The following is a 22,886-nucleotide window of genomic DNA, read 5'->3' as shown; positions in this document are numbered from 1 at the left end:
CATTCAACAAAAGCATGATTGCAATCTACCGTGACAGTTCGTCTCGCTCATATAACCCTGCCTGCACTACGATCGAATAGGTTGATGACAACATTTGATTGAATGGACTGCACTCCGCCATCAAATCCTTTGTTTGGAGCCAATCGATAAAAGAATGCAGGGCCTCTATACAGGTCTGTGAAAAGTTAATAAAGCAATATTATGGACATCTTGTGTGTTTGCTAGTGTAAAAATCAATATTGATCTTTCCACATTCTATTGTTATCAAGTTCAGTGTACCGGATAAATTATTGATCACAAAAAGTTTTTATTGACCACATAGTAAGCATGACTTCAGAACTGGCAACTTAGAAACAAGTTGTTTCACAGTCAAGTGAGCATTATGCAAATGTGGCTTCCTAGTCTTCAATGCAGGTGTCAATCATATGTGTGTAGTGAGGCGTGGGTGAAGATAGGCCAAATAAAATGAACACTCCTAAAACTTGTGTATTGAGAACTATGGCATTGGGATGAGGCCATTGTGGTCCATAGTGAATAACCTATAATCTAAGCACCCATCCTAGCCCTACCCATATCCCTAACACTAATGCACGGTTGTTTGATGGGATTTAAAACTGTGTCATTTTAAAGAAAAGTTGAACAATGATGGCGCTATTTTTCTATAATCTTGTTTACATCTTTACAAGGGGTAGATACTTGTAAAAGGATATTAAAACATCAGCAAACAAACAAACAAATGACGAGGGAATTTTCAAAAAAAACCTTTTTGTCATGAAATGTAAGGTATAACTCATATCATTAACACTAACCTCGTCCCTAAACCTAATCCTATAATCTAAATACCCTGAATTCTAACTTTAACCCTTTCCGGACTAAAGACTCCTCGGATTAATGGCCCATGCTCCCTAAATATCAACGAGCTTGAGGTTAGTGTGATTATGCTGGATTCATACTTTCTGCCGCTTGTCGCTGAGCGACGTGACGCTTCATCATGTATTTTTCTGCTAGTGCCTGTACCGCTCCCGAATCGTATTTTGTTCTCATACGTCAGAGCGGCACCGCTCCGACTTGAATTCAACTCCTAGCGATGTTGCCGCTTGGGCAAAGCGGCAGAGTGATCGATATATCGTCTTGCTGTTGGTCACCGCTAGCGTTTCTACTGTGACTGCGCAGTGAAGCAAAATCATTGTCTGAGCGGCAGAGCGGCAAGCAAGTATGAAACCAACACAGGTTCAAGGGTAACATTTTGACCAGGGTAAGGACACAACTAATTTGCACATGGGACGTGTATACATGAAAGCCTTTTTCATTCGAAGGACACTGCAAATAATAGAGGAAGTCAAAGTCATCTCAGTAGACGTCCTTGCATGCATGTCTTCCAGGTAAGCACTAAAACAGATAGTTTTATCAATATGCATGTGGTTTGCTTTACTTTGCACTACAAAAACAGCAGAGCAACACTTTCTAAACACTTGAACACGTTAATGGCTCTTAGAAACAGTACCAGGGGTTCTACATACATGACATCTAGGGTTCTAGGTGTTCTAGGAAATTGCAAGATTCCCAAAATGGTTCTTTCTAGTCTTTACAGAACCTTTTCCTGTCTAAAATGGTTCTTACTGGCCTTTGCAGAGCTTTCTTTAGCTAATTAAGGTTCTACATACAGCATCACTTAAGAACCTGTTTAGGTTATACTTGCATCTTTTTTCTAAAGAATGTACAGTAAAGTTAGTGTTAATTTATTCAAACTAAAACACGTGAAAAAACGAAGATATTTATGTTATTATTAACACAGGAATCCGTGGATTAACAATTAATATTAAACCATCTTATTTTTTTACGTGTTGAGCTGTTTGTGTTATTAATTGCCCTGTTGTTTTTGCTGAGTAAGAGGCTCTGCTTTGTTAAAGGCCCATAAGAAAAAGGTACTAGTTTTGGGGTAATTTCAGAAAATCAATGTGCGCGAGCTTGGAGATGTTCTCTTTAATTTGAGATATCAGTGATGGCAACTGATGCAGAAGTCATCAAGTTATGAAACAAAATCAGTTATAAATTTGTCTAAACACGAACGTAGAAAAACGCAACCCTCTAAAGCGTTTCACTAGGATCCAATACATGCTCATCTATCAGGGCACATTTCTTTAACCCCAATACATGTGTACATTTATTGAATGACCTTTGAAAATTTGGATACAAAACCTCATACTCTGCAACTTGAGGTCAAATTTTGCACCATGATTATGTAATTGAGGTTATTGGACTATTGGGATGAGGCTCTTGTGGTCCATAGTGTTTCTACATGGATTTTCAGAAATCTTACAGCTATTTCGAAGGTTAAAGCTTCCTTTTAAGGGTAGACGAGGTATTGTTGGTCGAAGCAACCTAAAAATCGATTTTCATTATCTAGATCAATATATTATTGAAAATTAACACCTTGATGTTTTGCAAAAGTTCAATCTACAAATCGTATACTTTGCAAACTTGCTTAATTTATTGTTGTTAATTAGTTATGTACGTTTTACAAAAGTGTTGTTGTTTCAGCCCTCTTTACAACGTAACTCAAGAACCACATCACCTATCAAAGTATATCTATGATATTTTAATTCTTCTACACGCTCGCTATGAATTGAGCAATACAGTTTTTGCCAAAGCTCACAACCATTCGTTCGTAAGATGCCGTGAACTACCAAATCACAACAGTTTAAAATAATTAATAACCTTAAAACAATTGTTATGTTTGTCATGCACAATATCAACCGTAACTCTCACTTATAAGAGAGGGAATTGCTAATTGTTTGTTGACCAACCAGGTTACCTTACTTTCCGGGTAATGAAAACACTTAACTATCCCAAAGCCAGTCTGTTCAAACACGGTAAAATCCAAGAAGTACACAATGTCTTGTGTAGATAAGCTACGAGTATCATGTCATTGTATTGTCGGTGCCGTAGCAAATAGACCAGGCTGTAGATGAGCTAGGTGTCACTTGGAGCGTAAACTTATCCCATATGGTTTTTCTAGATCAGAATTTCATGAGGAATAAGAATATCTTGGGTAACAAGCCCCTATCCTGAACAGGCTCCCACAAAAGGGGGGTTCTTTCCGGGGGGTCCATTTTTTAAGGATAAAATATCATAAATTACGTTTAAACACAATAGTGTAGAGCAAACTCTTATAAATCTCATAATGTACACCCAATTAGTAAATTAAGCCCAACATATTTGATGTGGTAACAATCTGGAGGGTGGAAGAGTAGTAGGGGGGTCTCTAAAGGACCCCTATTTCCGAGGGGGGTCCATTTTAAAGGAAAACATACCCTAAGTTACGCTTAAACACAAAATAGTATAAAGTACACTCTTTTTAATGCCAAGATTGAACCCACTTATTTAAATAAGCCTTTTATATTTGATGTGGTAACAATATGGGGGTGGGTGTAGAAGGGGGGTCTCTAAATGGCCCCTATTTAAAAAACAACACCAGTGAAATTTGCCTAAAGTTTATTCTTTGTTTGGTATGACCAGATTTTTATGAAGATTAAGTATATCTTTACCAAGAAAGTCAAACTCCTTCATACAAACATCCAGCCACCAACTCCCCACCCCACCCCACCCCCAAACAGGGGGGTGCCATTCAGGTGTTATGAGCATTTTGAGAATATAATGTGTAATAATGTATGATACTGTAATTTCAAATAATTATGATGAAACACATCTTACAACCTAAAATCAAAATTAATGTTGATATGTTATTCCAAAACTCGATGGCAACAATACTGTGTGTGTGTGGGGGGGGGGGGGGCTGGAAGAGGAAGTCTCTGAAGACCCCATATTTAATAGACGGATGGGGTCTTTAGTCTTTAGGGAATCTTATATTATACGGTTCCAAGCATTTGGGTCCGTAATTTGTAGGAAAATACTTCATACCATTATGTTACCCTTTGGTTCAAATAGGGCACAAATACTTGTCAACACAAATGACCATACGGGTATGCTCCCCCGGAAAGACCCCCCTTTTGGGTTTTGCAGCTCCGAAAGACCCAGATATTTGACCAAAGTAAAGCTCCGAAAGACCCTTGATTTTGATAATTTCAGCTCTAAAAGACCAAAAAATTGCTTATTCCTCATATTTCTTGTTTTTTCAAGCCATTTTCAACCAAAAAGCCAAGAAATACCCTTGATTTTGACTTTTCGCAGCTCCAAAAGACCCCATTTTACTTGTTCACAGCCCGGTTCGCAGCTCCGAAAGACCCCCTTTTACCGGTACGCCGTCAGCTCCCAAAGACCCACCACCTCAAAATTCCGGGGAGCATACCCACCAAAAATTTTTGATGTGCCCCCCCCGGTTTGATCTCAAAATATGAAGTCTCAGTGTATGCTGGCATGGTGGTAGCAATGACACATCAGTGATCTTGTTCTGTTTGGTAAATTTCCGATCAAAGAGTATATACCGGGCCTCGTTGACGCTTTTACACTTTATGCCATACAGCAAGGCAACATATTCTTCAAGGTCTGCCTCCAGGGTTTCAGCAGAAGACACCCCAAGATTGGAGACGGTATCCAGGAATTTAGGCTTGCATTCAAGTAACTTCCAACAAGTTTGTTTACCTAATACAAAAAAAAGGAGGAGTTGTAGTCATTGACTTTCATTTGCTGGTAGTCTGCTGGTAGGATCTAATGTGTCGGTAGGATCCAGTGTACTGTTCTGTAATAGAACTTTCATCAGGTCACTTTTGTCATGTTTCCTTCTTGTACCATCTGCATTTGCTAAGCTCAAGGGAACAGGAGTTAAAGGATACTCTAAGGCTTTCTTGAAATAATGCTTATGTGGTTGACTTGATGGCGTTAATTAGAACATTTAAAACGTATCCCAACACATTTGAGGCTCTTGCCTTGAAGGTGTTTTCATGCATCCCTAAAGGCTACAGGAGAGTTAATATTGTTGCTGATGCTTACCTACCACAGAGTATCAAATCATCTGAGAGAGATAGACGTGGAACGGCACCCAAATAATAGTGCGGTCAGCCCAATCAAAGTTGCCCCGCGACTTCACAGGTTTCCTCTCCAATGGTGAGAACAAAACGAGACTGATTGACCTTATCCAGAGTGTGCTGGAGTCCAAGAGAGAAACTATCCTGGGAAGTCTTAAGAGTGAAGTGGTTTACTTCTCTTCATACCAGAAATGTACTCTCGTGACCAAAGAAGGTACTGCAGAGGTCCCAGAACTTATCACAGAACAAGAAGAAGCTGACACAAAGGTTATCTTGCACGCGTAGCATGTCTTGAGAAATAATGATAGTGGCACAGTCATCATCCGATCTCATTCTGGTGACATAGATATTGCAATCCTAGCGTTATCACACTTCATTGATGATGGTGCAAGAGTTGTACTAGATACAAACACAAGCACATATCGCAAGGTTTTTAGAATGAGCGACATAGACCTAACACCAGCACAGAAGACATCGCTGATAGGATTTCATGCCTTAACAGGCAATGACTACAACTCCTCCTTTTTTTGTAAAGGGAAGTTACTTGAATGCAAGCCTAAATTCCTGGATACCTTTTCCAATCTTGGGGTGTCTTCTGCTGAAACCCTGGAGGCAGACCTCGAAGAATATGTTGCCTTGCTGTATGGTATAAAGTGTAAAAGCGTCAACGAGGCCCGGTATATACTCTTTGATCGGAAATTTACCAAACAGAACAAGATCACTAATGTGTCATTGCCACCACCATGCCAGCATACACTGAGACTTCATATTTTGAGATCAAACTTTATCGCTAGAGAATGGCGCTCAGCAGTCCTTTGTAGTTATGAGGCTGGAAACATTGCTGACAATGGATGGACAGAATCACTAGAACTGAGATGGCTCGAGAAGGTTATGCCTGATGATATGCAAGAACTATTTATAGATCATGATTATGAAGACTTTGTAGGCAACAGCGATGAAAGCGATACAGAGGATTAAGTAAGCATAATTGGTAGAACTTTAAAGCAAACTTTATAGTACAAACAAGTATTTGTGCCCTATTTGAACCAAAGGGTAACATAATGGTATGAAGTATTTTCCTACAAATTATGGACCCAAATGCTTGGAACCGTATAATATTTGTCCCCTAAAGACTAAAGACCCCATCCCGTCTATTAAATATGGGGTCTTCAGAGACTTCCTCTTCCAGCCCCCCCCCCCCCCCCCCACACACACACAGTATTGTTGCCATCGAGTTTTGGAATAACATATCAACATTAATTTTGAGTTTAGGTTGTAAGTGTGTTGCATCATAATTATTTGAAATTACAGTATCATACATTATTACACATTATATTCTCAAAATGCTCATAACGCCTGAATGGCACCCCCTGTTTGGGGGTGGGGTGGGGGGGAGTTGGTGGCTGGATGTTTGTATGAAGGAGTTTGACTTTCTTGGTCAAGATATACTTAATCTTCATAAAAATTTGGTCATACCAAACAAAGAATAAACTTTAGGCAAATTTCACTGGTGTTGTTTTTAAATAGGGGCCATTTAGAGACCCCCTTCTACACCCCACCCCATATTGTTACCACATCAAATATAAAAGGCTTATTTAAATAAGTAGGTTCAATCTTGGCATCAAAAAGAGTGTACTTTATACTATTTTGTGTTTAAGCGTAACTTAGGGTATGTTTTCCTTTAAAATGGACCCCCCGGAAATAGGGGTCCTTTAGAGACCCCCTACTACTCTTCCACCCTCCAGATTGTTACCACATCAAATATGTTGGGCTTAATTTACTAATTGGGTGTACATTATGAGATTTATAAGAGTTTGCTCTACACTATTGTGTTTAAACGTAACTTATGATATTTTATCCTTAAAAAATGGACCCCCCGGAAAGAACCCCCCTTTTGTGGGAGCCTGTTCAGGATAGGGGCTTGTTACCCAAGATATTCTTATTCCTCATGAAATTCTGATCTAGAAAAACCATATGGGATAAGTTTACGCTCCAAGTGACACCTAGCTCATCTACAGCCTGGTCTAAAAGGGAACAAACGGGGTCTGAATTCAGCTGCGCTTCTTCCTGTGTGACATCCCCCCGTGAGTATCAGTATGATATTTCAGATTTCGAGGACTTGTCATTTTTGTCCAATTCTCCCACTAAAAGTCACTGAAAGTCGTCCTTTACCTTCCCCTTGAAAACATCCTGGCTAGGCCATTGCCTTCTATCAAACTGTAGTCTTATCAACTAAGGAAAGATAACGACTCGTCTGCGTGTTAAGGGTAGACAAGGTATTATTGGGCGAAGCAGCCAAAAAATCCGGTTTAAAAAAAAATCTAAATCAATATATTATTGAAAAATAACACTTTGATGTTTTCCAAAACTAAATTCTACAAATCATATACTTTGAAAACTTGCTTGATTTATTGTTTTGAATGAGTTATGTACGTTTTACAAAAGTGTTGTTGTTTCAGCCCTCTTTACAACATAATTCAAGAACCACATGACCTACAAAAGTAACACTTTGGTGTTTTCCAAAACTAAATTCTACAAATCATATACTTTGAAAACTTGCTTGATTTATTGTTTTGAATGAGTTATGTACGTTTTACAAAAGTGTTGTTGTTTCAGCCCTCTTTACAACATAACTCAAGAACCACAGGACCTATAAAAGTATATCTGTGATATTTGAATTCTTAAAATCATGTTACACATGAAATACTTTGAATTAGAGAATAGGGATTAGTCGGCACGCCACTTCACTGTCAACCTACACTGTGTGCCTTCTGTAGCTCGCTTTATCACGCTGAATATGTAAATTTCACCGTTGAATAATTCATATGTTGCCGTCACTCCATAATGTGGTCCCCTGTTCTCTAATCATCAAGAGCACCCATGCCTAACATTATTTTAGCACACACACGAATCGTTATTCGGCATTATACCATAACGAATTATGCACTTCGTATAACTTGGTAAACCTATTACAATCCAAATTCGTTGCCGCACTAAAGCACGTGCAGCGTTGGTGTTAAAAGCACGCAATCGTCAGAGCTAAGTATTGTGATAGTTCCGCACAATAATCTTTACAAATGTGCATTGTATTCTCCCCTTCCCCACTCCCATTTTTCAAGGTTGGGAAACTGTAATGTAGAAATGATGACGATGTTGTCCAATTAACACTGCAATAGGGGAGCGGGGAAGGATGTTGGCCAATTAATGCTTTGGTGTTTTTATCATTATTTTTCCTCTTCTCTCCAATTACATTTATCAATTTTCTGCTGCGGTATTGCATTGAGTGTTCTAATGACTTTCTCTAGGAATTCATCATGCCTTTCTTGGGTTATCCTATGTGCGATAGAATCGTCTTGAAGTGCATTTCAAACTAAATGAAAAATATTTTCAATCGGTTCATGTCTGGACTTCTGGTATTATGTGTGCCTTTATTGTGCTATCTTCAGTAAGACAGCATGTAATCATATTTGGAAATTTTTGGCATTTTAATTATTAATAGCAGACATAGAAAACCGATCCGTATGAATACGATATGAAAAAAGTTATATGCAATATAGAGTACATAAACAGGATAACAATTATGTGAAATTTTAATGTGAATCCGTCATTCCGTTCTAAAGATATTGACGAAAATGTAATTTCAGATGGATTTGTTTACATCTCCTTCAGACAATCCTGACGGAAATTCGTTGCCAAACCTGTAGTGCAGTATTGGTGTTAAAGACACGCAATCGTCAGAGCTATGAACGATGTGATAATTTCGCATTATCTTTGTATAATAGTTGCCAATGAACATTATCCCCTTCCCCACCCCTATTTTTTAATGTTGGAAGACTGTAAAGTGTGCTGAGGCTTGTGAATCAACGTCTAGGCGTGGTGCCTGTGCGTAGCGCACTATAAATCACTGCGCTTTTTGTTTTTAATGACGATGTTGTCCAAATTAACACTGCAATAGGGGAGCGGGGCAGAATGTTGACAAATTATCAACTTTTCTGTTGTGATATTGCATTGAGTGTTCTAATGTGTGATGTACCCTGTATAATTGTGTATCATGAAATATAATAATCATGCAATAGTTTGTTTATTATTACATCTAGGGGAAAACCCAGATGAATGCAATAACAACATCATTTATCAAGACTATTTATGTCAAGGGGAAATCCCTGAGACTGTAAAGAAAGATGATGACATCATGGGAAAAACCCACAGGAAGTGATGTAAGGTGAAATGTTAATGTCTATGATTAGAACATTGGGAAAATCCCAGATGGGGGATAAAACACAATGTTAATAATAATTCTAGGCAGACCTATATCGATATGATTGTAATGTGAATGGATGTAGCTACAGCTCTCAAAAAGAGAGTATTTAATGTTAACCAGTTATTCTGGATACTCAGGGAGTATTTCAAAGTGTAGCCATGGAGGATTCCTACAGTGCTACAAGTTCAGCCTTGCCTGAAATATGGTTATTTCAAAGCTACGAAAATGGACCAAAGTAAGACATCAGGGTCTACTGCGGATTGTAGAGGCGACTTTATGAAATTTTGTTACAATTATTATCATCTGGATACAGATCTGACAGGCTGCAATAGCCTTTATTATTGTCACAGTTGATAGTGTTGATCTGGGCTATGCTTACAGTCCCAATTCCTTGAAAGAAAGGAAATTACAAACCAGAAATATTTTATGTAGTCAAAGTGCTACTATTTACCAGTGTTGTCGGAGAAGATCTAGAATACGTCAAAGAACGTTATTCTTCCAAGAAAGGAAATATATTCTTCTGTCGACTTGCTGAAGTCTGGTATTTTGATTCAACGCAACTGTCAAAATAAGTGGGGACAACTGCATCGCAGTCCTGCTTCCTGAAGATATTGTGTGAAAGGTGGAAATAGCACCAAGTTTGGAGAAAGCAGCGCAAGGAGTTAAATTTGGAGAACTGCGCAAGGAGTTTAGCATAGGAGAACGGCGCAAGGAGTTTAGCATAGGAGGACGGCGCAAGGAGTTTAGTATAGGAGAATTGCGCAAGGAGTTGTAAACGTGTTTGGAGAACACCATTTTCGTGTAAGGATTTTATACGCAAGGAGTTATCAATGCAAGTGTACAAAGGACTTCGCTGATTGTCGCAGGACAAGTGAATAGGGATATATTACATCAGTCGTCCAGAACATTACAAGAATTTTATGATCACCAAGAAGAAGAATGCTGGCTAAGTACAAAATAGATAAAGAGTGATTATATTTGATTAATGTATATGTGCATTTGTAGTCATTATATTGTACCAAACGAAACTTGCTTTCAATTAAAGACTTAGATTTTGTTAGCTTAAACGAACAGTGTATTTGTGTTGTGCATTCGTGTGAGTTCGGGTAAAAGGTGATTTTGGCCTTGAGTCAAGTACGACTCGTAACAAATGACTCATTCTTGAAATTGATCATGCCTTTCTTGGGTTATTCTATGTGCGATAGCATCATCTTGAAGTGCATTTCCATCTATGTGAAAAATGTTTTTAATTGGGTTCATATCTGGACTTCTGTGCAGAATGGGTTAAAGTTGCGCGTTTATTCTGCTATCTTTAGTAGACAGCATGTACTCATAAATATTTCATGTGAATCCGACATTCCGTTCTAAAGATATTGACGAAAATGTAATTTCAGATGTTTTTTTACACCTCATTCAGCAGTGTTCAGACAATCCTGACCGAAATTCGTTGTCATACTAGCACGTGCAGCATTGGCGTTAAAAACACGCAATCGTCAGATCTAAGTATGTGATAGTTCCGCATTATCTTTATATAATAGTTGCAAATGCACATTCTCCCCTTCCCCACTCCCATTTTTCAATGTTGGGAGACATAATGTAGAAATGATGACGATGTTGCCCAAATTAACACTGCAATAGGGGAGCGGGGAAGGATGTTGGCCAATTTATGCTTTGGGGTTTTTATCCTCTTCTCTCCAATTACATTTATCAATTTTCTGCTGGGGCATTGCATTGAGTGTTCTAATAACTTTCTCTAGGAATTCATTATGCGTTTCTTGGGTTATTTTATGTGCGATAGCATCGTTTTGAAATGCATATCCAACTAAGTGGAAAATTGGGTTCATGTCTGGACTTCTGTGATGAATGAATGAATGAAAGTTGCGCGTTTATTGTCCCATCTTCAGTAGACAGCTTGTAATTATATTTGGCATTATTTGGCATTTTAATAATTAATAGTACACATGGACTGATCCGTGTGAAAATGATATGAAAAAAGTTATATTCAGTATAGAGTACATAAACAAGGTAACAATATGTTTACATCTTATTCAGACAATTCTGGCGGAAATTCGTTGCCACACTAGCACGTGCAGCATTGGTGTTAAAACACACATTCTTCAGAGCTAACTATGTGATAATTCCGCATTGCCTTTGTATAATAATTGCAAATGTACATTCTCCCCTTCCCCACTTAATTTTGAATTTTGGGAGACTGTAATATAGAAATGATGACGATGTTGTCCAAATCAACATTGCAATAGGGGAGCGATGAAGAATGTTGGTCAATTAATGCTTTGGTGTTTTAATCATTATTTTTCCTCTCCCTTCCAATTACGTTTATCAATTGTCTATTGCGGTTTCTTGGGTTATCCTTTGTGCGATAGCATTGTCTTGAATTGAAGTGCATATCCGACTAAGTGATAAATGCCTGGGTTCATGTTTGGACTCCTGGGCGGAATGGGTCACATATATTGCATGCATGTTTCACTCGCCTCTCCAATTTTGATAGGGCACGCATTTCCATTGTTTAGTGCAAGTGTGCCAACTATTTTTTTCCTGGATTGTAGCTTCAGTAGGATAGCATGTTATCATATTTGGCATTTTAATAATTAATTGTATACATAGACCGATCCGTGTGAAATTGATATAAAATGTTATATTTAGTAAATAGTACATAAACAGGGTAACACTAATGGGAACATGTGAATCTGACATTCCGTTCTAAAAAATATTGACGAAAATGTAATTTCAGATGAATTTTTTTACAGACAATCTTGGCGGAAATTCGTTGCCATACTAGCACGTACAGCATTGGTGTTAAAAACACGCAATCGTCAGAGCTAAGTATGTGATAATTCCGCATTATCTTTTTATAATAGTTGCAAATGTACCACCCTTACCCACCCCATTTGTCAATGTTGGGAGACTATAAATGTAGAAATGATGACGATGTTGTCCAAATCAACATTGCAACATGTGAGCAGGGAAGGGTGTTGGCCAATTAATGCTTTGATGTGGCTTTGGTGCGGATTGTAGGTCATACATCTGTCTTATGTAACAGTACATGATCATCATCATTCGATTTAGACTTTGAAGGCAAAATGATTTTGACTATATGTATTTCTTGCTGTGAAAATTCACTAGGTTTCATTTAAAGCACAATGGCATGTGGTTACCAATGCACCTATTAACTGTGATTGTATTACCTTTTATTACTAATAGCGAATAATCTTATAATCTCTTTGCATGGGTAAATATATTTAATCCTTCTAAGGTAGTTTTCAATTATCTACACAAACAGTCACCTTTTTATCGTTATGACCTTGGAGGAGGTTGCCAAGAAAATTATTTAATTCAGTTATGAGATTTTTCTGACAAGTTTACAACAACTAGTATAATCTAGCGGTGTAGCAAGGTGTGAGCTGGGGGAATACTCCCCCCTCGAATTTGTTCAGGGAGAAAATGGGGACGGCAAAAGGTAATGTGTCTTTAAATTGACTAAAAATGGGACAAAAAAATTGACGAATGGGGACGGAAATTTGGCTTCGCCCCCTCACACTAAAATCCTGGCTACGCTATATATACTGCGCCAATAAAGTATCCTTACACTTGGAAATATAATCAACATTTCAAAACTGAACAATATTGGGGTAATTTTTTTAAATAGATGCACTATCTAATCCTGCACATTATGACACCACGTTGAATCCAATGTGACCTCTAGAAGTAAAGTTAAAAGCAATTGAATAGACAAGGGTCCAGTTTTAAAAGTGACAAACTGGCCTATACAAGGCGCAAAAAGAGTTCAACAAGCGAAACACAGTTTATTCAATGAAGCGTTATTTATTTCAGTTTTTACTTCTCTATATTTTTCATAACTTTCATTTTATTTGTCAGTTCTTTTGTTTCAGTTTTCTTTTGTTCCTTTTGTTTTAAATTAAAGCCAAACGCATAAATTAGCCATTCACCACTCTCAAACCAGAGGTCTAGTATGTGGAGTTTTGAATAGGCCAGTTTGTCACTTTTAAAACTGGACCTTCGTCTAATCGAATGCTTGTAACTTTGCTTCTTGAGGTCATATTGTATTCAATGTGGTATCATAATGTGCAGGATTAGATAGTGCATCTATTAAAAAACAAATGTACCCCAATATTGTTCATTTTGGAAATTGTGATTATTTTTTCAAGTGTACTTTATTGGCGCAGTGTATATATTGGTATCGGTTTTTTATGTAAAAGTTTCAAAAATATAGTACTTACATACAATGTGCTGCCGTTAGAACCCAATGTTCATTAAGAAGTACACCACCACATATTCCAACTTTGTAGTCACTTTTTGGTGACGGAGAAATAAATACAGTCCAGGGCAAAGCGCCCTCTTTAGTTGGAGTACCACCAACAATCCGCCGATACCGATTGGCTCGGGAATGCGACTTAATTTGTGGATGCAGGCCGCAATTCGGCACGTTTGGAAGTCTTGCAAAAGACGACATGTTCCCTAAAATGAGAAATAAAAGACAGAATCGCCTCATTAATTCTAAAGGTTAAATACTTTTATTCAAGGGTATTTCTCCTGGCGGAGGTTGGATATAAAAATCACGTACCACCTCGAACACATAGTATTCTGCAAAGAAGAAAAAACTGTTGCCAAGAAACTGTCCCTTGCCATCAAGAAAGTGACCAGCCCAATCCTTAATTAGGGATGGAGGCCGAGAACTTTACAAAATATATGGCACTTTATGTCTAGAAACACCGTCCAAAAAGGAAAAGGTCAAACATAGGTCATTCACCATACCACCAGTATCAAGCCGCTGATTGCGGAATATAGTTACTCTGAAATCATTCGGACAAAAAAGTGTCCTTGAATAGTTTTAGACATTTCTTTAATTTTAGTATTTTTCGGATTATTTTTTCTTTCTTACTTTTTTTCCATAAATTTTTTTATTATTATTTATTTATGTTATTTGTCATTTTGTTTTATGCAACATACACGCATTTCCATCTGAATTCTGAAATATTTCAACATTTTAATTTTGGACCCTCGATATTCCATGTACATGATTAATAATTGAAGTATACCTAAATCGCGGATTCTGTCAGGAATATTCCCCTGTGGCAAAAAGATTCAAGGCCTTATTGAAGGAACCCTCCCCTGAGGCATAAAAGCTTGATTCTGCTATCAAACTTCAATTTAAATATTTCGAGGGCAATAGTCGGAGCTTTTAAGAGATCAAAATCAAAATATTGCTAAAGGGACACTAATTCACTATTTTAAATTGAATCAAAATTTGTAGATTTATAAATATATTATGTGTTTATATTTATAAATTTATAACCAATGTACATTTTAACATGACCTCACATTCTGTCATATGTGTAGATTAATGCGGGTAATTTCCATCTTTTAAGGGGATATAATCAGGCTGTAACAAAAGCAATTTAGAATCCTATTTTTATTTCGAAATAAAGAATAAAATAGCGTTCTCTACTGATTTGCTTTTGTTATTCTCTATTGTTGGGTTTCTCTCCTCTGAGGATTCCCAGTAAACACAAAAATGTTCTTAAAACGTTTATTCAAAACGTTATAATAAATTTTATTGTCGGGCTATATAAAGGTTATGAAAACATTTATAAAACAAAATAGTAAAATATTTTGGGCTAAAATTTTTGCATCAAGTTTTCAAGAATGTTTTTTGATTAAAGTTTTTTACACTTGATGCAAAACATTGAATGTTTTGCATCAAGTTTTCAAGAATGTTTTTTGATTAAAGTTTTTTACCCTTTATATAACCCGACAGTTAAACGTTTTCTGTAAAACATTTTGTGTTTGCTGGATTAACACTGCTGCTCATGTTTGAATTGCTTTCCTTTATGTTCTCCATTCCCTTTACTTTGTCCCCTTCTCTATTGTCTTTGTTTGTTTTAATTGTTTTACTTCTATCATTGTTTGACTTGTCTATTCTCCATTGTTTAACTTTTCTGTTTTCAATTGTCTTTCTCGATTTGTACTTTATTTTGTAGTTTTTTCTTTTTTTTTTTTTTCTTCTTTTTTTTAACTTTTATTGCACGAAATACATCAAAATACGATGTGTGGTGCAAAAGGGTAACCCCGAACAGGCACAAACAAGGCCCAAAAGTTGGGGTCCATTATAGATGAATCCCTTTTCACGCATACCTCAATGGCAGCCATAGTAGGGTCCCCGCCGGATATATTCCACCTAAAATATGAATGGATGCGTCCTTGACGGGGATATTAAACTGCATTTCATCACCCATGTTACACGTAGACAATAGAATGATGGAAGTTTACAACATAACATCGATTTTTAAGCGGCTTTAATCCACCCAATTGGGCAGTCACAACACCAGTTTGGTGCGCCGGGGATCCAGTAATGGCCGACTAAATTCTGACCATCACTTGGCTCGTGGGATTCGTCTATACGCACATCAAACTAAAAGACCAAAAAAATGAACATTGTACCGAACAGAGTATAAAATACTAAATATTGTTTGCTGTTTCTGCGCTCGTACTGGTTATCACAGGCTGTTTTTGAAATTATACAACTGGTCGGATCAACTTATTTTGAAGGTAATTTCGGTAAGGTATGCCAATAAATATTTCATGAAACAGCTAAACAACAATAAATGAGTAATAATAAGCAGGATTGATGACTTTACAGACACATATATAGATAAAACGTACTGACGCTTAAAGGTCGGGTATATTGCTCGGACAACATCATATCATTGTTACGGTAATACAATGAGGACAATGAAAATGACTCTTTTTTTGAGAAAATAAGACGTTTAAAATTGATATTCCGTAAAAATCAACTTAAAGGCCCTTTCAGTGATTTCACAGGAACATAAAAAAAATGGAAATTTGTCAGAGTTGCTTAGAAATAAAGAATAAGTCTACAGAATTTCATTAAACCACTTTTCCCCTGAATACATCGACAAATTAGTCAAAAAACAGAAGTTTTAGAAAGGTTTTCTACTTCAACTCAGATCGACTCGAGAAAATCGAGATTTTCGTACAGTGCGCCACCAATCGACTGGAAAAACTTCCTAGTCCAGTGTTTCTAACACGGGGAAGTAGAGTCTAAATTGATTTAAAACAGACGTTTAATTTTTGTAGTAGAAAACAAAATAAGCAATTAAAGGTCAGTTAGGTCACCGAGGCAAACTAACGGTCAATTCAAATATGAAAAACAGTTAAAATTGTGTATTTTGTTTAAAATAGTAGCTACTGATGTAATAAGTAGTAGAAACAATACGCAACGCGTGTTGGTACGTGGAGAGTGAGCTTCTTTCGATCTCGAGTCGGACTTTTTGTACTGTCAGTATCAAAAGTCCAGTATCATGCAAATGCTTTATTTTGTCTAAAATACACGGCTTTCGACCGAACCACTAGCAGGCTATGTTAGCACATCTATGCCAATTACAAAGGTACCAAAATCTGAATTTTGATGATTTTTACGATCGTCCGGATGAGCAAATCACTGAATGGGCCTTTAAGTGATTTGACCTAGAAAAAAATGGACGTCATGAAATGACTGTGCCTGCTCTGCGAGAAGGGACTATAAACATTTTCAATGCACAGAACGTATACTGTTGTTGTTCACAGAAAAAAAACCTCTGAATTAAGTATTACAAATTTAATGGTTTTTAAACATATGGATAAAATCGGCCGCTTCTTTTTTTTTATATATTAGTAAATTGTGATTTACAATTCATATGTATATCAATATCATGAGAAATATTTGAGCTAAAAAATAAAATAATAATTTGAGCTTAGAGTTTCAGCGTGATCAATCTGAGACTAGCATATAAACCGTGTTAAGTCCACAAACTCATGTATCTGATTTCCCTGTACGATTTACATTTTAGAAACGAGGAATGTCCTTCTGATATCAAATAATTTAGAAAAAAAAATTGAATTCGCGGCACACATTTTATGGCAAACACTTACAAATTTACTTTAATGAAATTTTACAGTCTTCGAAGTAATATGGATGAAAAGCCATATTCGTATTGAAAATACAGATTTTTTCCCCAAAACACCAAAAACAATTAGCTCTTTTGGGGAAAAATATATAAGATCAACATTTTCAATTGATGGTCGGCTTTTCATCCCAGCTACATTGACTTTAGGAACATATCATTAGATTTATTAAGTTTACTCCGAGGACTGTTAAATATCACAAATATCAAATTTTGATAATTTGCCATAAAATTTGTATTATATCAAGAATTTCAAGGACATTGGTCGTATTCAGAATGTCTAATATGCCCTCAGGTCCCACAGCAAATACTGTGCAAACGTTGCTATCCGGGCCCTTAAGGGGGTACTACACCTCTGTGGAAAATTTGTGACTATTTTTGCATTTTTCTCAAAAAATAATAACACACTGGTAACAAAAGTTATGTATATTATTGGGGCAAGGAATCCAATTACTACACTGAAATTTCAGTGCCTAAAGACAAGCGGTTCCGTATATATGATAGGAAATGAGGTACATCCTACCGGTACCTTATTTCTTATCATAAATAAGGAACCGCTTGTCTTGGGTCACTGAAATTCAAGTGTGGTAATTGGATTCCTTGCCCCTATAATATACATAACTTTTTTTACCAGTGTGTTATTAGTTTTTGAGAAAAATGCAAAAATAGACACATTTTTATCGAGGGGTGTAGTACCCCCTTAAAGTATACATAACAGGATGTTTAGGATTATTTAGTGCCAGAAATAGAAAATAAATCGCGATGCGTAAGCAGATTTGATGCGACGATAATCACAGTATTGTTAAGTTACGAGAGTGTTACGTGGTACTTCCCCATACTTGTAATTAGAGACCGTTCGAAATTCACACCAGCGGGAGTGGGTGTTTTAAAGCCATAATGTGTGATTTGCTTCACAGCGACGCCCTCAATTTTACTACTCGAATTTCTACCTTTTGCATAATTATAATACCCAGTGGTATACTAAAATACCACGTAAATGACTAAGCCTGAAGTGCTTTAATAACAGTAAAATTTAACCTTTTGTATTAAAACCGGGTCGACCCGGTTTTATTCAGAGTTCAACGATCGAGTGCTTGCTAACATGTACCGTGGATGTCAGCTTGTATGTACACACGTCGAGCGCGATGCTCCGTGCAGTTACATGTAATACGATCGGCGAGCGTAGTACACGCATTGTAGGCGTTGGAATGAAATCGCAATTTTCTTCGTTATACCTTATTTGTTTGGCTCGAAATTAATAGGGGATAATGTGATCAGTGAAAACAAACATTTAAATAAGAATCTATTCTTTATGCAAATCACACATTATTGCTTTAAGGCGGTATCTAATATATTGTGGGGGAAGGGTGTCTTGAGGGGGATCTGAATTTTTTACTTGATTCATGAGGGGGGGGGTGTAAGTTTTAAAATCCGAAAAATTAGCGGACGAGGAGGAGGGGAACGCGAAATAGTTTTGTCCAAACTCCCATCCCTTGCGTAAATATTGAACTGTCCTTTAAAATCTTATGAACAAACTTTGAAAATACAGTGTGGGCCAAAAACAACTTTACCCAATTTAAAAGGTCCATATCTCGAAATTGAAAAGTCTGCTTCAAATTGTTTTCACATGTTCGTAAACAACATTTTCTTAGGAGTATTTGGTGAAAAAACTATCCAAAAATGTATTAAATTAAAAACGTGATGCTAGTTTTAAATGAAAGGGTCAAAATTAACTTTGTCCACGCGAAGACCTACAAGCTGTCGCGTCGCATCATTTGCAATAGCGATTTCGATAGACAATGAGAACCACTCACTATACGCACAAATTTCTGAAATTTATTCAGCGGTTTTATATAACACAATAATATAAATCAAACATAAACAATTTAAATGTCAAGCTATGATATTTCCTCATGATATGCAGCTTTCTTGCTCCAAAGATATAACAACAATTCTCTTCAAATATACGCAAAGCAATTGTAACCTCATACCTCATTTTTGTCATTTTTTGTCAAATGTTATCTACAAGAAAGTTATTGCACTTATTGCGTTCGTGGTATGTTGGGTAAATTGTTGCTTTGACAACTGACTCTGGGGTAGTGGGTTAGCTGCAAGTTCCCTTTGTACCGCTGCAATATTTGCAGCTGAACGGCCAGTTCATGGACGTCCGCTCCGTGCTTTGCATCTATTAGTCACACTTCCGAGGTTGTGAAAGTTGTTCGTAAGTAGAGTTATGGTAGGTTTCGGCAAGACTCTTACGTTCGGGAAACGAATCCGAAATTGATGCTGCACTTCCAAAAAGCATTATGTTCTTAAGTATACCTCTACCATAAAGGTCCTCTCTTATCTTGACACCTTGCAAACCTATTTAGAAATAAGCCACGCGGTCACAAAATGCATGAAGACCTATTTAAAATTAAAAAAAATGTGCCAGATGACACCTTTGTAATTATATAATTATTACGCTTATTGTTGGTCAATGACAGGAGTGAAGTTTGAGTATATGACAAGTAAATGGGGATTAAAATCGATTGTATTTCTTTCATGTATGTAAAACAATCATCACTTTTCAAAGACAGGCCAAACCTGTTTACTAATTACATGTATGCCTAACGCATATGTATGCCTTACTCTTAGCAATCAGACAAATCCCATTGAATTACGTGTGGACAAAGTGATTTTCAACCCTCGGACGTAAAACTAGCACCATTTTGTTAATTTAGCTCCTTTTGCTTTCATTTCTTCATCACATACTTTTAGAAAGATATACATTTAGAATTTGTAACAATATCATGATCAGCTCTTCTACAATTCGAGCAACCGCCCTCTGAAATTGGGTAAAGTTGTTTTTGGCCCACACTGTAGTGTTAACTTATTCTTAATAGCTTGGAATAATTGTTATAGTTTATCCCAACAAGTATCTGAACACTTTTAACAAAAGCTATATACTGAACCTAAATTGAAAAATTAAGTAGTCGAAAGATGGAGAATTTTGTTCTGCGTACTTTGATATCATATATTCGGCACCATGCGATTTTATTCCACTCAGCTATACTCGTTTGAATGACAAATTGTCGTGTTTCAAAAATGACAAATTTAGATATTTCCTCCTTCAAGTGGATTTCTGCTACGTTTTGTTATCGGTTCAATACGCTGGCGAAGTTACGTAATAGTCGGAATAACTACCATAGCAATAGGTCAAAACAATTTTTGAATATACCGCGCTGCACTGATACGTTCACGCGGTACCTCTACATTGAACCATATCATGCTGATCACTTGCACCTCTAAGATTAGTATCTTTGAAAAGACCAGTATTGTATTCAATCTATGATTGCAGACATACACAGGTGATTAGTTCAACCTGCTTGTAGTGCAGCGCGATATGTTCAAAATTGTTTTGACCTATTGCTATGGTATATAGTTAATCCGATTAATTACGTAACTTCGCCAACGTATAAGGCCAGTAAAATAAAGGAGTTGAAGATAATATTAGTAACATTATGGGCTTTGTTTGGTCATTTTGCTGAATGTACATTCAAAATAGTCAATGTTCTAGGTGGAAATAAGCATTTTGCAAAATTCCATTTTCCGTGTTTTCCGTTTCCTCGTCTAATTCCGTTATTTTATTATTATTATCATTTTTCGTTTTCAGTACTGTAAAACGAAAAAACATTAGTATTATTTCACGTAAATGAAATAATAAATGATTTCAAAGCTATTCTCTCATTTAAGGGATCTGGAATGAGCGTTTTGAGCGATTCGACAGTATTTTTTGTGGGACATGAGAGCACATCAGACATATCGAATTGCATTCTGAATACGAAGAATGTCTTTCTGATATCAAATAATTTTCGAAATTCACGATATAATACAAATTTTATGAAAAATTATTAAAATTTGATATTTTTCACATTTTTGATATATAACAGTCCTCGAAGTAAATTTTATAAATCTAATGATATATTCTTAAAGTGTATGTAGCTGGGAGGAAAAGCCGATGATCAATTGAAAATTTTGACCTTTCATATTAAAGATATGGATTTTTTCCCAAAAAGACCTAATATTTTTGGTGTTTTGAGAAAAAAATCCATATCTTCAATACGAAAGGTCAAAATTTTCAATTGATCGTCGGCTTTTCATCCCACCTAGATACACTTTAAGTATAAATCATCAGATTTATAAAGTTTACTTCGAGTACTGTTAAATATCAAAAATATCAATTTTTACAATCATTTGCCATAAAATGTGTATTACATTGCGAATTTCAAAAATCAAAATTATTTGATATCAGAAGGACATTCTTCGTATTCAGAATGCAATTCGATATGTCTAATGTGCTCTAATATCCCACAATAAATACAGTCCAAACGTTCATACCCCAAGTTAATTTCGGTTCGGCCTTTAGCCCTTTAATGTTTGCCCCATAGGATTGTCTTGTATTATTAAATACCATTTAACTTTGAGCATCATTAGAACAAAATCCGTGCCGCCAGCCAGGTTTGACTTAAGAATTCTGACGAACTTGCAGACACTAAGCTTTAACTACTTCAATGCTGAATGTGCTTTAGATGGTTACTAAGGTAAACATAGTAGCGGGATTCTGCATTCAGGATTGTCTAAGGTAAATGTGCCTTTTTGACATAAATTGCTCGGTGTCTGCGTAGCATATGTGAGCAAGTCAGATGCTGAAGTTGTAGTCGTTTAACCTACTCAAATATTGTGTAGAACTCAAACCAACAAACAACTCTCAAAAACAATATTAACAAAGGTCTATCTGAACCACAATTTTAGTTTAGCTTCATTGAGGTTTTATTGAAAACGCCTTTTGCTTTTATTTGCCCCTTTTTTTATCTATACCATATATCTTTTGAATTGGATACTTCAATCACTACTAAACGTATTTGAAAATTTTTCCTGAACCTTTTCTGGGCGCTCTATACGAAATCAGACAATAAGCCTGGCTATTTTGGCCACCGGCGATAATTAAGCTACTGCTTACAAACTCAATTATGCATATTTTCTATATATTTATATTTTGGCAAAAATAAAATATCCAGATATTGCAGTTTCAGCACAGATCCTGGTAGTGACTGTTTTGTAAGCAGAGTAACAAATGTTATACTTTTGAATTATGTTGTCTAATTTTGAAATCTGTTCTGATGGAGTGCCTTGTCTACATGAGCCAAAGCATATTAAGATTTGATGAGGGCATGCAAGGTATTAAGATAGTTGACTTCCCACTTGTCGCGATGTGATTGCTCTCACACCCACACCTCAAATAAAGCTTCATATCTTTCCCACAGTTCATCATGTTCATCGCAACCTAAATTGCATGGAAAATCAAATTTGACGCTTTTCGCAAAAACTGCTCATACACTGAGGAGGAATTTTGATAATTTTGGCTAAATTTGGACCATCTGGTCATGACTAATAATCACGGTTCATTCCTGCAAACGTACCACAGATGTGAGAGATCGAGTAAAACTAATGATTTTAAGGACCCTTTTCTTATTCTGTTTTCGGTCTAGAAATCTTCTAGATTTCGCACGAAGAGTATGTAATTCCCAAACATCATGGACTTCTAGGGCAAGTCATAAAAGATGACTATCAACCTATTGTATTTCCTAGGCAAAG

At 36.5% G+C, this 22,886-nt stretch overlaps 2 protein-coding genes across 3 annotated transcripts in view; both read right to left on the bottom strand.

Annotated features, from left to right (window-relative positions):
• The window catches only part of LOC140162758 (uncharacterized), a 70,953-nt gene that overhangs the window by 23,152 nt on the left and 24,915 nt on the right, over window positions 1–22,886 (bottom strand). For both annotated transcript variants that reach the window (XM_072186051.1, XM_072186052.1), the window contains exon 3: window positions 13,506–13,743. In XM_072186051.1, coding sequence (XP_072042152.1) covers window positions 13,506–13,743 — 238 coding nt within the window. The remainder of the gene's footprint in view (window positions 1–13,505; window positions 13,744–22,886) is intronic.
• The window catches only part of LOC140162760 (MFS-type transporter SLC18B1-like), a 223,089-nt gene continuing 207,767 nt past the window's right edge, over window positions 7,565–22,886 (bottom strand). Inside the window, exon 15 of the transcript XR_011860341.1 lies at window positions 7,565–7,635. The gene's annotated coding sequence lies outside the window, so the exon portion shown is untranslated. The remainder of the gene's footprint in view (window positions 7,636–22,886) is intronic.

The sequence above is a fragment of the Amphiura filiformis genome, chromosome 10 (genome assembly GCF_039555335.1).
Source record: "Amphiura filiformis chromosome 10, Afil_fr2py, whole genome shotgun sequence".
NCBI classification, from domain to species: Eukaryota; Metazoa; Echinodermata; class Ophiuroidea; order Amphilepidida; family Amphiuridae; genus Amphiura; species Amphiura filiformis.
This window is presented reverse-complemented; position numbering and strand designations above follow the sequence as displayed.